At 38.7% G+C, this 14,584-nt stretch overlaps 1 protein-coding gene across 1 annotated transcript; it reads left to right on the top strand.

Annotated features, from left to right (window-relative positions):
* Positions 1-3,542: 3,542 nt before the first annotated feature.
* LOC109214968 lies at positions 3,543-14,062 on the top strand. The gene is made up of 9 exons (XM_019378948.1): positions 3,543-3,912; positions 7,792-7,886; positions 8,355-8,434; positions 10,167-10,208; positions 10,311-10,438; positions 12,043-12,223; positions 12,594-12,772; positions 12,996-13,223; positions 13,324-14,062. Exons 1-9 carry the CDS (start codon positions 3,740-3,742, stop codon positions 13,604-13,606), a joined length of 1,389 nt encoding a protein of 462 aa, XP_019234493.1. The 5' UTR covers positions 3,543-3,739; the 3' UTR covers positions 13,607-14,062.
* Positions 14,063-14,584: the final 522 nt, after the last annotated feature.

Raw genomic sequence — 14,584 nt, 5'->3', positions numbered from 1 at the left:
TTGACTTATGATGTGGAACGGGCAGCTATTTCGGGGCGTCAGGTTCGAAAGTTGAGGTCAAAGGATATAGCTTCAGTGAAGGTGCAGTGGAGAGGGCCCATGGAGGAGGCTACCCGGTAGACCGAGCGAGAGATGCAGAGTAGATATCCTCACCTATTTGAGGCTTCAGGTATGTTTCTTGACCCGTTCGAGGCTTCAGGTATTTTTCTTTACCCGTTCGAGGACGAACGTTTGCTTAAGAGGGGGAGGATGTAACGACCCAGCCGGTCATTTCATGTGTTACCGCTCCGTTTTCCCTATTTCTGCTTTATTATGCTTTGTTTATCCGTATTATGTGGTATCGGGTTAGTCGGCTCGAATCCGGAATGGTTTTGGTAAGGTTTGAGACACTTAGTCTCTTTTGAATAAACTTAAGTTGGAAAAGTCAACCGGATATTGACTTATGTGAAAAACGGCTCGGATGTGAATTTAGATGGTTCGGATAGCTTCAGGAGATGATTTGGGACTTAGGAGTGTGATTGGAATGTGTTTTGGAGGTCCGGAGTAGCTTTAGACTTGAATTGGCGAAGATGAATTTTTTGGCATTTTCCGGTTGATAGGTGAGATTTTGATATAGGGGTCGGAATGGAATTTCGGAAGTTGCAGTAGGTCTTTTGTGTCATTTGGGATGTGTGTGCAAAATTTTAGGTCATTCGGACGTGGTTTGATAGACTTTTTGATCAAAAGCGTAATTCGGAAGGATTTTGGAACCTTAGGCTTGAATCCGTGGTTGATTCGATGTTGTTTGAGGTGTTTTGAAGATTGGAATAAGTTTGAATAGTGGTATATAACTTGTTTGTGCTTTTGGTTGAGGTCCCGGGGGCCTCGGCTTGATTTCGGATGGTTGGCGGAAGATTTGAGTTTGGTTTTGGCAGCTGAAGATGTCCCATTGCTATCATAACCACACCTGCGGCTAGGGGACCCCAGGTGCGGGCCTGCAGAAGCGCCGAGATGGTCGCAAATGCGGAATTGGCCATGTGGGGCTGGAACCGCAGAAGCGGCAGTTTGAGCGCACTTGTGGTATCGCAGGTGCGACTGTTCGATCGCAGGTACGGAATTGAGGCGTTAAGTGAAACCGCAGATGCGGTGCTCCTGATCGCAGAAACGGTGGCGCAGAAGCGGAATTTGGGCCGTAGGTGCGAAAACCCTGGGCCAGAAAGTATATAAACCCTCCTTCGCGATTTTCAGCCTTTTCTTCACCATTTCAAATCGATTTTTCGAGCTTTTGGGGGATTTTGAAGGGAGAATCAGAGGGAACTTCATTGAGGTAAGAATTTTGATCATAAAACTCGTTCCTATGGTGTTATTTCATTGATATAGGCTTGAAATTCATGGATAATTGTGAGTAAAATTGAAGAAACTAGGGCTTGAAATTGGAGACCTAGAATTTGGGATTTGAAGGGTCATTTGTGATTGGATTTTGATAAAATTGAGATGCATGAACTCGTGGGAAGATAAGGATTCCATTGATGTTAATTGTCGGATTCCGAGATGTAGGCCCGGGGGTTGGGTTTGGTTAATTTCCGGATTCGTGTCGTAAATTGATTATTTTCGCATGGGTTTCGTGCCCTTAGCATATTTTGACATCATGATTCTGATTTTTGTTAGATTCGACGCGAGTTGAGGCTGAGACGAGAGGCAAAGGCATTGCAGTCTAGAGATTGGACCGGTTAGAGGTAAGTAATGATTGTAAATGTTGTCCTGAGGGTATGAAACCTCGGATTTCACATCGTTGTGCTATTTTAAGGTGACGTATACGCTAGATGACGAGCGTGTGGCCGTGCACCTTTGGGGATTGTGACTTAGTCCGTCCCGCATGACTGTTTATCTGCGTATTTGATTGAAAACTGTTTGCTATCATCATGTTTTGGGCTGAACGCCATATTCGGGCCTCGTGCCAGGATTTTTACTACTATTCCTCACTGTTTTGCCTTAGTATTTGTATTCAGTCATGCTATATCCTACTGTTTTCATAACTCATCCATCTTTACTCGTTTTTGATATTTCGAATGATACTTTGGACTGAGCATCATATTTTACTGTTGCCCGTGTGGTTTGTGAGATTCAGACTGAGTAAGGCCGAGGGCCTGTGTTGTGAGGATACTATGGGATCGGGCTGCGCGCCGCAGCATGTGGTACTGATTGTGATATATGAGAGGCCGAGGGCCAGATTTATTATGCCACGAGGTGGCTTGTGATTTATACGAGGCCGAGAGCCTGTTGATTATGCCACGAGATGGCTTGTTATTGCGCTTGGGCCGTAAGGGGGCCCTTCCGGAGTCTGTACACCCCCAGTGAGCGCGGGTACCCAGTTTGTGATGTGATCTAGCCCGAGGGGCTGATGTTTCCATGTTGTTGCCCAAGGGGCAGATATGACTGATTGTGAGATAGCCCGAGGGGCTGGTTTCTGTTGGTATTTTGCCCGAGGGGCTGATTTGTATTGTTATCTTTTATATCTGTTTTCATTCACTCATTTGAACTGCTGAAAGATGTTTTAAAGAGATTTTTACTGAACTAAGAAGTTTTTACTGTTTTATTGTATTGTGCTGGTTTTGCCCTGCCTCGTTGTAGCATTTTGCTGTGTATTTACGTGTTTTCTTATCGTTCAGCTGCCTTTACTTTTATTACTTACTGAGTTGGCATACTCACATTACTCCCTGCACCCCTGTGTGCAGATTCAGGAATCTCGGGTCACGCTAGCGAGGGCTGATTGCTTCCAGCAGGCTTATTTGGAGTTAACTAGGTAGCTGCTCGGCGTTCGCAGCCAAGTGCTTCTCCTTCCTACCTTTATTTCGTTTGTTCTAGTTTTTGTATTAGACTATGTTGTCTTTCCATACTCTTAGACGGATTTTAGATGCTCATAACTGGTGACACCCGATGTCGGGCTGTGTTTGTTTCCGCATCTGTTCTACTTCACTCTATTTTGGATTTATCACTTATTAGTGACTTGATTATGAATTATTATAACTGTTAATTGATATTGGGGGTTTGTGTCGGCTGGCCTTGTTTCACGAGAGACGCCATTACAAACGGTTCCGGTTCGGGGTCATGATAGTCCATTATATAAAATTAACTATTTACATACACATACAAAAATATCCAAAGAAAACAAAAGTAATTTCCTTCTTCGTTAGTCGATTATCACATAAAGGACGTATTTCAATCTAAGACAAGCAACCTCTTTCAGTTGTATCAACGAGCTATTCACGTAACTAACCAAAAAAAAGAGGTTCAACTTTTAATAATAAAATATATAATATATTCTAAGTCTTTCATATTATCTAATCATTAAATTGAGTATTTCAAGTCTTTTTAATAACCTATATCAATTCAATTAAATTATTATTATTTATATAATAACATGTAATTAAGAATTTCGATACAATATTTGATATTTCGATACTTATTTTATAAATATCGAATATAGATGCAATACCTGAAATTTTATAAAATGCATATTTTAATATCCAAATGAAATTATCTGCATTTCAATATGATGGTATTTAGCGTACATCCAAATTTCACAAAATGTCCTCCCCCTACATCCATCCACTGGTTAATGGCCTGCGCTAGTAGCGAACCTCATCGCTTCATCTAATCAGTAATCCACTTCCTTCAATCTCCCTTCTCTCCATTGTCAAATTCTTCATCGTATTAAGGGGAACAAACATAGAGTCTTCGGCTGTCAACATCCAACAACATGCGTTCTGATTCCGGGCCGGGTTTTCCGTCAACGGTGAAAATATCTGGCCTCAACTCCACCGGAAAGGGTGGGCCAGCGTTCGTTGGTCAGGTTTTCAGTATGTGTGACCTTTCAGGGACCGGTCTTATGGCTGTTTCTACCCACTTTGACATACCCTTTCTCTCCAAAAGGTATAATCTTTATATTCTCTTCCCCTATTTTCAATTGAGCTCCCTTACTACTTAGCATGTCAGGTTATGTTTTAGCTATTAGAATCTATATGGATACAGACAAATTGTTGTTTTTTTCTCCTGTTGACTCATTTGCTGCTATTACACTCTTTTGGCACAAGTAGGAAGTGAGAAAGTATTAGTATTAGGCTGCGTGATTAATTGTGGGAGTACTAAATACTTGAAGCATGGTACATGTTTAAATTTGGACAGTTTTAGTGTTGTACTCCGGGATGTCCAGATAGGAAGTGGCTAAATACTGTTTTTAAAGTAAAATTGTGTACTGCAAACAGCATAAGTGTGATATCATGAATGCTAGCAATCAGAAAGAAGGACACGGGAAAGAAATGAAGAAGATGTTCTTGTTACCAAAAGCACTGAAACAAGAATATAGCTTTGGAAGCTCTAGTATGAGCGTATATCCGTTGACAGTGTCAATAATCAGCTTATTCAGAAGAAGTCACTCGGTTGAGTTTTGAATTCTTCAGCGGTCTGTAAGATTAAAATAAGTCTAGATTTTTGTAAACCTTTTATTATTGAGGAAATGACTGAATAATAGGGGCATTTCTAGTCAGTAAAGCAGCTAAGACTTCTAAAGGATTAGGAAAAATAGTGGAGTTATACTATTAATAGCACAAAGTCTACTTTGCTTGCCCATTAAACTTTAAATTACTCACAGCATAATCGAGTGTATAGGAATGAAAGTAGAATCTCTCATATCACCGAAAGGCAACAAAACTATTGCATTTCATAGAGGTCGCCAAGATTACGGGTAAGAACCGATAAGGCTGAAAAGCCATTGTTGCTTGTCTGTGCCTCTCCTCTGACTCAGTGTTACCAAAGGCTCATTTGAGGCGCGCTTAAGCCCTGGAGCTCAAAAAAGCTCAGGATATGCGCTTCGTCTTACTCAGGCTGCACTTAGGTGTAGGCAAGACACTAAGACTTGCGCCTCATTGCCTATGATTGGCAAAAGGATATATTAATTGTTAAGGAAATCATTATGAATTAAAGCCTCATCGCCTCATTGCCCACACTTCAATTGCGCTTTTCGCTTAAAGCCTCAGTAGACTGGAAGCGCTTTTTAATGCTTTTTCGCGTTTGATAGCACTGCTCTGACTAGCTTTTCTCCGAATAGGTTCCTAGTATTAGTTTATCGTTCGTCATCAAGAGAGGAAGAATGTTTACCATCTCATTTTAAAACATGTTTAGTGGAAAAAATATCAATGAAATACACACGAGTTAAATATTTTAGGAAAACTTTCACCAGGAAAGACACCTATTAGGCGTAGATGGAACACATACTTCCATAAGCTCTTGAATGAAGGGAGGGACAAAGATATTGTGTTGGCTGATATGGAGCACTCTGAAAGTCGTCGTGATTTTGGTTATTGTAGGCGTATTAAGAATGAGGAGGTCGAGGGGGTTATGCATAAGATGAGCAGGGGAAGAACGACCGGGCCAGATGAAATTCCTATGGAATTTTGGAAGTGCGTGGGCAGGGTGGGCTTGGAATAGTTCACTGGGTTGTTTAATGTTATTTTTAAGACGAAGAGGATGCCTGAAGAATGGAGGTGTAGTAGATGATTCCAGGGCATCAAGTTGCTAAGCCACACTATGAAAGTTCGGGAGAGTTGATGGAAGCGAGGGTGAGGAGGAGTGTATCTATTTCCGAAAACTAGTTCAGATTCATGTCGGGGAGTTCGACTACGGAAGCCATTCACCTTGTGAGGAGGCTGGTGGAGCTGTATAGGGATACGAAGAGGGACTTACATATGGTGTTCATTGATTTAGAGAAGGCATATAACAAAGTCCCTAGGGAGGTTCTATGAAGATGTTTGGAGGCTAGGGGTGTTCCTGTTGCTTACAGTAAGTTGAATTAAGGATATATATGATGGAGTTAAGACCCGGGCGAGGACAGTGGGGGAGACTCGGACCACTTTCCAGTTGTGATGGGGCTGCACCAGGGGTCAGCTCTTAGCCCGGTTTTATTTGCCTTGGCAATGGATACACTGACGCGCCACATTCAAGGGGAGGTGCCATGGTGTATGTTATTCGCAGACGATATTGTACTGATTGACGAGATGCGAGGAGGTGTAAACGCGAGACTGGAGGTTTGGAGACAGTCCCTAGAATCTAAAGGGTTCAAGTTGAGTAGGACCAAGACGAAATATTGATGTGCAAGTTAAGTGACGGGACCAGTGAAACGGACGGAGATGTGAGGCTTGATGCACAAGTTATCCCTAAAAGAGATAGTTTTAAGTACCTTGGGTCTATTATCCAAGGAAATGGGGAGATAGACGAAGATGTTACACATCGTATTGGAGCGGGATGGGTGAAGTGGAGGCTAGCGTTTGGTGTTTTATGTGATAAGAATGTGCCTCCTAAGTCCTAAACTTAAAGGCAAGTTTAGCAGCTTGTTTGGATGGTTGTTACCCATTGGGGGTATTTTAGTGAACTTATCAGTTACAGTACATTACGATACAGTCAAACCAAAAACCAAAATGTTATTTAACAACAGCAAACGATACAATCTATTCAAACATTGTATCCATAAAATGATACAATACAATACAGTACAATACAATACATTATAAAACGATGGATAACAATGATCCAAACATAGTGTTACAGAGTGGTGGTTAGACTGGCTATATTGTATGGAGCTGAGTGTTGGCCAGTCAAGAACTCGCATGTCCGGAAGATGAGAGTAGCAGATGAGGATGTTGAGATGGATGTGTGGGCTTACCAGAATGGCTAAGATTAGGAATGAAGATATCGGGCCAGAGTGGGAGCGTCTCCGGTGGAGGACAAGATGTGAGAAGTTCCGCTTAGATGGTTTGGGCATGTGAAGTGAAGAGGAGAAACAGATGCCCCAGTGACACCCAGTGAGGAGGTGTCAGAGGTTGGCGCTAGAGGGGCTGAGAAGAGGTAGAGGCAGGCCAAAGAAGTATTTGGGAGAATCAAGGTAGGTGGCTAGTAGGTAGTCGAGAGTATTAGTGTTAGTCCTGTATTCTATTATTGGTATTTGTTTTTGTTCTTTTCATTTCGATTTCTTACCATCTTGTTGTTGTTATTGCTTTGTGCTATTGTTTTTTTCTTGTCTTTTGTGAGCCGAAGGTCTATCGGAAACAACCTCTCTACTTACAAGGCGGGGGTAAGGTCTGCGTACACACTACCCTCCCCAGACCCCACTTGTGGGATTACACTGGGTTTCTTGTTGTTGTTGTTGTTGTTTCACCGGGAAGTACAAAGTTACATGTTAAGTAGTTTTATTTTGTGTGTAAATTCATGTTAAACAGCCTTATAAAAAAAGTTAAATAGCTGTCTTTCACTTTTGCAAGCATCTTGCATAAAACTAGGAGTCTAATGATTGGTAGAGTCTTTAGTATTATGGGCAGATGTTTCATGGATAATCCTGTATGGCAATTTCCCCTTGATCTGCAGCTGTGCGTTAGAAACCATTACTGTTTTCTCTCAGATATGCTGTTTCCATGAAAGATAAATATAAATCATGAAGCAAGAGGTGTCTTATCTTTGTTTTTGATTTTTCATTTTTGGGTTGAGTAAACTACTTTTGCTCATTTTGATTCTAAGACCTGAGTGTGCATCTGGAAAACATATCTTATTTGGTATTTCTGAAGTTTTAGTGGAATTGGTTGTCATTGGCAAACAAATGCCTTAGCTGGTCAGTATATAGATAATATTTACTTACAGGAAGTGTTCTGATTTTTTGAATTACTATCTTATCTTCATTGTATCTTTTCATACTAGTGAGTAGTTCCAAAAGTTTGTATTTTGAATATTTTGTGTCATTCATAAGATTAATTTTGTGATATCCAGGACACCTGAATGGCTTAAGAAAATGTTTGCAGCAGTTACTAAGAGCGAAAGGAATGGTCCTGTATTTCGATTCTTCATGGATCTCGGTGATGCAGGTCTTATTTGAACCACTTAGATTTTCTGTTTATCATGTGATGTCTCCACTCTCCCAGGAAATGGATAGAGACCCATTACTATGTTTTAAAGTAATAAGAGATTTATTACTATTATAATCATTGGGCTTTGAATTTTAGGACCTTAGCTTACACCCTCCCTCTCACTTCTTTTCTTTTGTTGTTGTTGGTTAGACTGTTGAGAAAGATGACAATGCACTAATGATACATGTTCACACAGAAAATATCATTTTAAACCTTGGTTCTTGTGGAACTCTTTCTTTAGTTTATCTCAAACAAAAACAAAAACAAAATAAGAAAAGAAAAAATTATCTGAATGAGTTCATGTAAGTGGAGTGCTTTCGTTTGTTTCTCCCTCAAACTGAATAACTCCTTGATGGGGAAGTTCCTCATATCTTGTTTGATAGTTGTTTTATATATCTCTCACATGCTGGATTTTTTGTTTTCCAGTTTCTTATGTTAAAAAGCTGAATATTCCTAGTGGAGTGGTGGGTGCATGCCGTCTTGATTTAGCATATGAGCATTTTAAGGTACTTTCTTGGAAAATGAAAATTGTGAATATTTTGTGTTTTTTTTTGTTTTGAAGTTGGATTGGATAACTTTACAGAGTTTAACTGTCCCCTGTTTGTAGTGAAAGGTGCACAGACTGGCTAAGTGGATAGTTGGTGCTTACTTGACTACCCTATTCTAATAGGATTTGTTTCAACTTTTATGTTTCTGATCATATCTCAATCAGTATCTAATGATGAGATAATTATACAGCAGAGTCTAGCAAATGTCAAACCACAAAGAAAGCAAATATTTATCATCAAACTGCATTTAGATGAAAATAAAGATAAAAAACAAAGAGAGAAGTTTTGGTTTTGTAGGGGTGGGGGGTTGTATGTTAGAATTAAGGAAGATAGACTCTTTATGACGAGTTCATATTTAGGAAAACAGGTCGAGTCAATGACGAGAACTTGTAGAAGAAACAAATTGATCTTGAACATGGAGCTGGAGAGAAGCATCACAATTTGTTTTGGGAAATCTGAGATTAGGATCAAATTGGATGTAGTCCTGCTTTATGGCCCAGCTTGAGAATGATTTGAGTTGACCTACTTTGCATTTAGGGTTCGATTTCCCACGTTGTAATCCCCTCCCGGTTTCCCCTTCCCCTACCCTCCTCTATATTTTAAAAACTACTTTGCATTTAATCAAACTAATTGAATTTTAGGATTTACTCATCTCTTACTTGACAAATTCATTGTTCTGGATTTTTTTTTTCTGAACTTGCATGACAACATATTTTATAGAGCTTAGAGTATCAAACAAAGTGTAGTGATATATGCGTAGGTACTTTTATATATTCTTTTTGATAAAATAATTAATTTTATTTAGTTGAATGGGCAAAGAAACACCCGCATATGAGAAGTATGCTAAAAGTAGAAAAACCTACACAATGAACTTCATGGGTGCACCAAAAAGAAACAAGAATAGGAGGCTACTCCTCAATTATACCAAATTCAACTCTACCGCATGATGCCCATAAAGCTCTCCAAGTTCTTTCTCTCCAAACGACCCACAGAAGTTATATATAAGTTTTATATATATTTTGGTTCAACTTAAATATGTTTTTTTCTCTATCATTGAATTATAGCTTAAACTATTAAAAAGGGAACAATTTATTTATGTATTATAGGTCTGCAAGACGTCCCTCATGTGTGAATCTTTCTTTGGCCAAGCACAAAGAAATATTTTATTGATATGCGATAATAAAAAATGAGATGCTGGATTTCTGCCTGCTCTAGTACCAACTATGCGAATACTCATCTAAAAGCTTAAGTGGTTAAAGATGAGGAATTTGAATTTATTTCTTATAGGTCAAAACATTTATGCTAAGCTATAAGATATCAACGATGTCCAATTCTAAAAAGATACCCAACTATGTATGAAGGAACAATATTTTTAGGAACAAAATATACATTTAGGATTAGGAAACAGGACCAAACCATCTCCTACAGTATCTAGATTAGTAAGGTTCTCATCTGGGCACTGTAGTTTGTGGGTTGTGTAGAAAGAGAGATGTGAACTTGCAAGTTCTGACTGTTTAAGACATAAAGGGGAAAATGATACCTGTTAGAATTTAAGGATTCCCTTCCACCTGAAAACTATTGATAGTACATTTACCGTGTTCTGGGGTTCTGTTGCCCCTTCTTATTGGAAACTTCATGATGTTTTCATCTTCCAGAAACAATTTTAACACCACATTAATTGTTTGTGCAGGAAAAACCACACTTGTTCCAATTTGTTCCGAATGAGAAACAGGTTTGATCCTGTTTTGAGATCTTGATTTAGTTCTGGAAAGCAGCTGTTAAAGTTATTTATTTATCAGCTTAAAGTCTCTACAAATATTTGGTGCACATTCAGGTCAAGGAAGCCAACAAGCTGCTTAAGGCTATGCCACAGTCTGATGGAAGGAAAAAGGTGGACGGTGTTCCTGTTTTCAGTGCTCAGAACTTAGACATTGCTATAGCAACTACAGATGGTATAAAATGGTATATTTATCTGCCTTATGCATGGTTGTTTGTTTTCTGATCAGTGAAGTGGCTAAAGAATCCCCATCTTTGCTTTGTGAAAACATCAATATAACACTCTTTCTGGCCCAATTGCATTTTAATGTTAATATGTGTGGTTGTTAGAATAAATGGAGGGTAGGGGTAGGTTTCAACTTCTTCAGTATAATCTTACTAATAGTTCGTATAGGAGCTATAGCCGTTCCATTCATATTCAGTGTTATGATATTCTATGTTCAAATAGCTGAGCGGTATTATTGGACTGATCTTTTTGAATGTGTGAATTATTCAATATTCAATATTCAATATTCTCTTATGGAGGATGTGGAGTCATATGACCTTTTGACTTTAGAAGAAAAATGCAGATTAAAGGTGGATTCTACATGTTACTCTTTATTGTGCAAAACTTTTTCTAAAGCTTTCCTTTAGGGATGGTGGAGTTTATTTGGGAGAAACCTAAGAATGAGAGGTAATTTATTAATATGTGAGAGACGAAATCGTCATTGAATGGAAACCTAAATATTGGACAGCATTATGGGGAAACACGATATTTGCATGGTGTTCACTTTTTAGAATTAATTCTCATTTTCAGGAGTCCTACTTCTGCAGCATCACAAGTTGCTTTGATTGAATGTTCCTCATGAAAGAAACCATTTAATATGATTATATTCAGCAAACATTTGCATCACCTCTCTTGTTTCCTAAAGGAAAGGAGAAAAAGAGAAGGATTCTAATTTATTTAGGGGAGCTATTTATAACTAAGAACTCAATCTCTTAGTTAGTACATTATAAAATTCCTGTATACGTCTTTAAATGTGCTCATTTTGTAGGTGCTTTCCTTGGCCCTTCTGTAAGGGCCGGAAATGAAAGACAAAAGTCCGCGTAATGTCAAACAGGGGATCTGAATGTGTAGCCTTCTGTGATCCAGCAGGAATGAATGCTGAGAATCAGAGGATCACGATTTATAGCCCAGATTAACATTGAACGAATAACTTAATCGTGACTATATCCTCATAAGAATATAGGAAATATCTGATCTCTTATCAAAAGAATTGACCAATGCGGAAGCTTGTAGAGTCTAATACAAGATATTCAATTTAATATTAAGTATAATGATAATGATGTTCCATAAACTAACTCAATGTAGATAAGGATTGCTGTAACCACGTTTTATCTAGTTGTTTGTAAACAATAATGAGCAGAGTATCAATTCAACACACTTTCAAGAATGAGGTGATTGACTGATGTGTACCTCTCCAATAAACCATCTTCTTTTCATATCAATAAATAAACCATCTGCTTCATCAATTATTTCTGTGGGTTGTCAGACTAACTGAAATGTGGATGAAACAGTTTTAATATAAGCAGTTTTGAAGTAAATGCAAAGCTTGTGAATGGAATTTAGACTATTCAGTCCACCATTTTTTTGTATATATATTTTAAATTCTATGGCGGACTCTCCAGCTCACCTTTTGTCCGTACCGCCTTATCAACTGATTATTCTGAAAATCTATTTGTGGCTGCTTCAGTCTTTACTTTCTTTTTCTCCCTGTTATCTTATATGTATTCCTTCATCTTCTTATCAGGTATACTCCTTACTTCTTTGACAAAAACATGTTAGATAACATTCTTGAAGAATCTGTTGACCAACATTTCCATTCGCTGATTCAAACAAGACACGTCCAACGCCGAAGGGATGTTTTTGATGATAATTTGGCTTCCGAAGTAATTGAAGAGATGGGAGATAGTATGTGGGAGCCTCCTGAGGTACTAAACTGGTCAGGCTCGAAATTATGTTTTCGGGGCAAAAGAGATAGTAATGAATTATTCTTGAGAAACGAGGATTGTGATATATTTTCTAAGGTGGTTTTCCTTTGGGTTGGGGGTGGAGAGAGATGGACAATAGAATGAGTTGAATTTCATTTACATGGATATGAGGGTCGGGAAAGCTGTCAACCACCATTGTGGTCATTTTATGAGTGGCTATAGCCCATGATCAAAATTCAAAGTACACCAGCAATTCTGGTTTCTTCTCTTTTCCTGCTTTTTAATCTTTTATTGGTTTTAGCAGTTCGCTTGTTTAGTTGTGCTGTGGATAATACAAAATATCTCTAACCCATTGGTAAATGATTGGCAGGTTCAGGATGTGCTCGATGAAGTGGGTCAACCAGCGATACCTTTGAGTGTAATATCAAAAGCTGCTGAAATTCAGCTTCTACATGCTGTCGATAAAGTTCTTCTAGGGAATAGGTGGTTGCGAAAAGCAACAGGAATTCAACCTAAGTTTCCTTACATGGTTGACTCATTTGAAAAGAGGTAAGTCATCCATTTTCAAGAGTTTCTTTGGAGGGAGAAGTGTTCTTTTCACATGGTTCATAGCTTAAAATCTTTCAACACTGATGATATTCATCTATTTTATGTCGCATTGTCAGCGGCTAGATCTGGGTATCTCAGAATTCTCCAAGCTGTAAGCAAAGATTTGGATGGTAAAAACATTTGATGCAATATCTCAATCACAACATTTTCTCTGATATTGCAGGAGCGCAGCTTCTTTCCAGAGAGCATGCAGGATTTCCAGTTTTGTTAATAAATCTCAGTTGGAGGCTAATGATAACCAACTACAGTGCATCAGCAGTTCAGCAGTCGAGGAAGCAGATAATGTCTCTAATAAAAAACAACTAGGGCTTGATCTGCGGCTCCCTTTTGGGGGTTGGTTGAGTCCTGCATGGAGTAAAGGACAGAAGCAGCAGATAATTCAAGATAAAAGGTCCCATTCAGTTTATTGGTTTTATGAAAATAACATGCCATCTTAAGATTAATAATCTTTGTGGAAAAGAAACTGAAATTTTAATTGTTAATACTGACAGGGAATACAGAGAATTACATCCATCACCTTTGCTTCCAAAGATTACTATGGTTGGTGTCTCAATGGGCGAGGCTGGGAAGGTGAACAAAGCCACTTTGAAGAAGACAATGGAAGATTTGACGAAAGAACTGGAATGTACAGATCAGAAAAATTTGTCTGGGAATAATGTTGATGAAATTACATTTGAGGAGAGGGATCCTCTATTCGTAGCTAATGTTGGTGACTATCTTTCTAGTGCAGCAAAGGGAGGTTCAGCTCGATGGGTTCGAGGAGGAGCCATTTAAGCAACCTCAGGCCAAGTTTTTGTTCCTTCTCAAATAGCTGCTTACATGTAATACAGGAAAATGTAAATTAGTTTGCCACTGCTTGGCTTTACAACTAGTAGCTAGTGACGTGTTAGTTGCCTCAGGTTTTTGCAGAAGGAAATGGCCTTTTTTGCATCAATTGGTTATAATAGGTCAATATCACAACCAGTGGTTTAAAGGGAGGACGACAATTATGTATGTACTCGAGATTTTGATCCCAGCATCAATTGTAGTATATAGATTGTTGTACCAATGTATACTTTTTATTTTCAGCAGTTAGACTGCTGATTTTCTTAGTGTACTTCAATACTCAAAGATGTAAAGGATAATGATACTTTGATCTGCCATACACACTAAAACTGAGAGACATATTCATAGTACTATGCTAGAAATGCATATCTCTGTATGCATGCATGCACATGTGCCTTTTAGCTATATTGGCATTTCTACCACGTGTGCCTTTCTCTTATTAACTTACTTGGGATAAGTTGAAATCAAAATGCTGGTTTTGTTAGAATATACTCTGGTTTCGTCCTTTCATTTTCCCCTGTAGAGGTTGATTGAGATTGTTTGTGCAACTGTTCTTATCTTGTTTTTGCTTTCTTTGCATTCATCTCTAGTGATGTGCCTTTAGGAGTAGGATGTAGACTGCAGCAAATCCTTAAACATTTCTATTTATCACTATGTTCTCCTTTTCTGTTTGTCAAATCATGGCTTTAGTTTAGTGACAACTGAGAAGATTCTATAAAGCTGGGTATAGCATGTTACTCCATCAACGTAGCTTTGACTCATTTCCAACAGCAAAATGGATTTTGCAGTTGTCTTCTTCATTACTATACACTTGAAGAAGTTGGGAGATGTGACAGAGTTCTAACCCCGTAAAGTGATTTATTAGGGCAACAACATGCATGAATATTTACACTTCATGTCACAGAAAATCCATGATAGTCAATGAAA

Source organism: Nicotiana attenuata, unplaced genomic scaffold (genome assembly GCF_001879085.1).
Source record: "Nicotiana attenuata strain UT unplaced genomic scaffold, NIATTr2, whole genome shotgun sequence".
NCBI classification, from domain to species: Eukaryota; Viridiplantae; Streptophyta; class Magnoliopsida; order Solanales; family Solanaceae; genus Nicotiana; species Nicotiana attenuata.
Note: the sequence above shows the minus strand (reverse complement) of the source record. Positions and strands in the feature narration are given on the sequence as shown.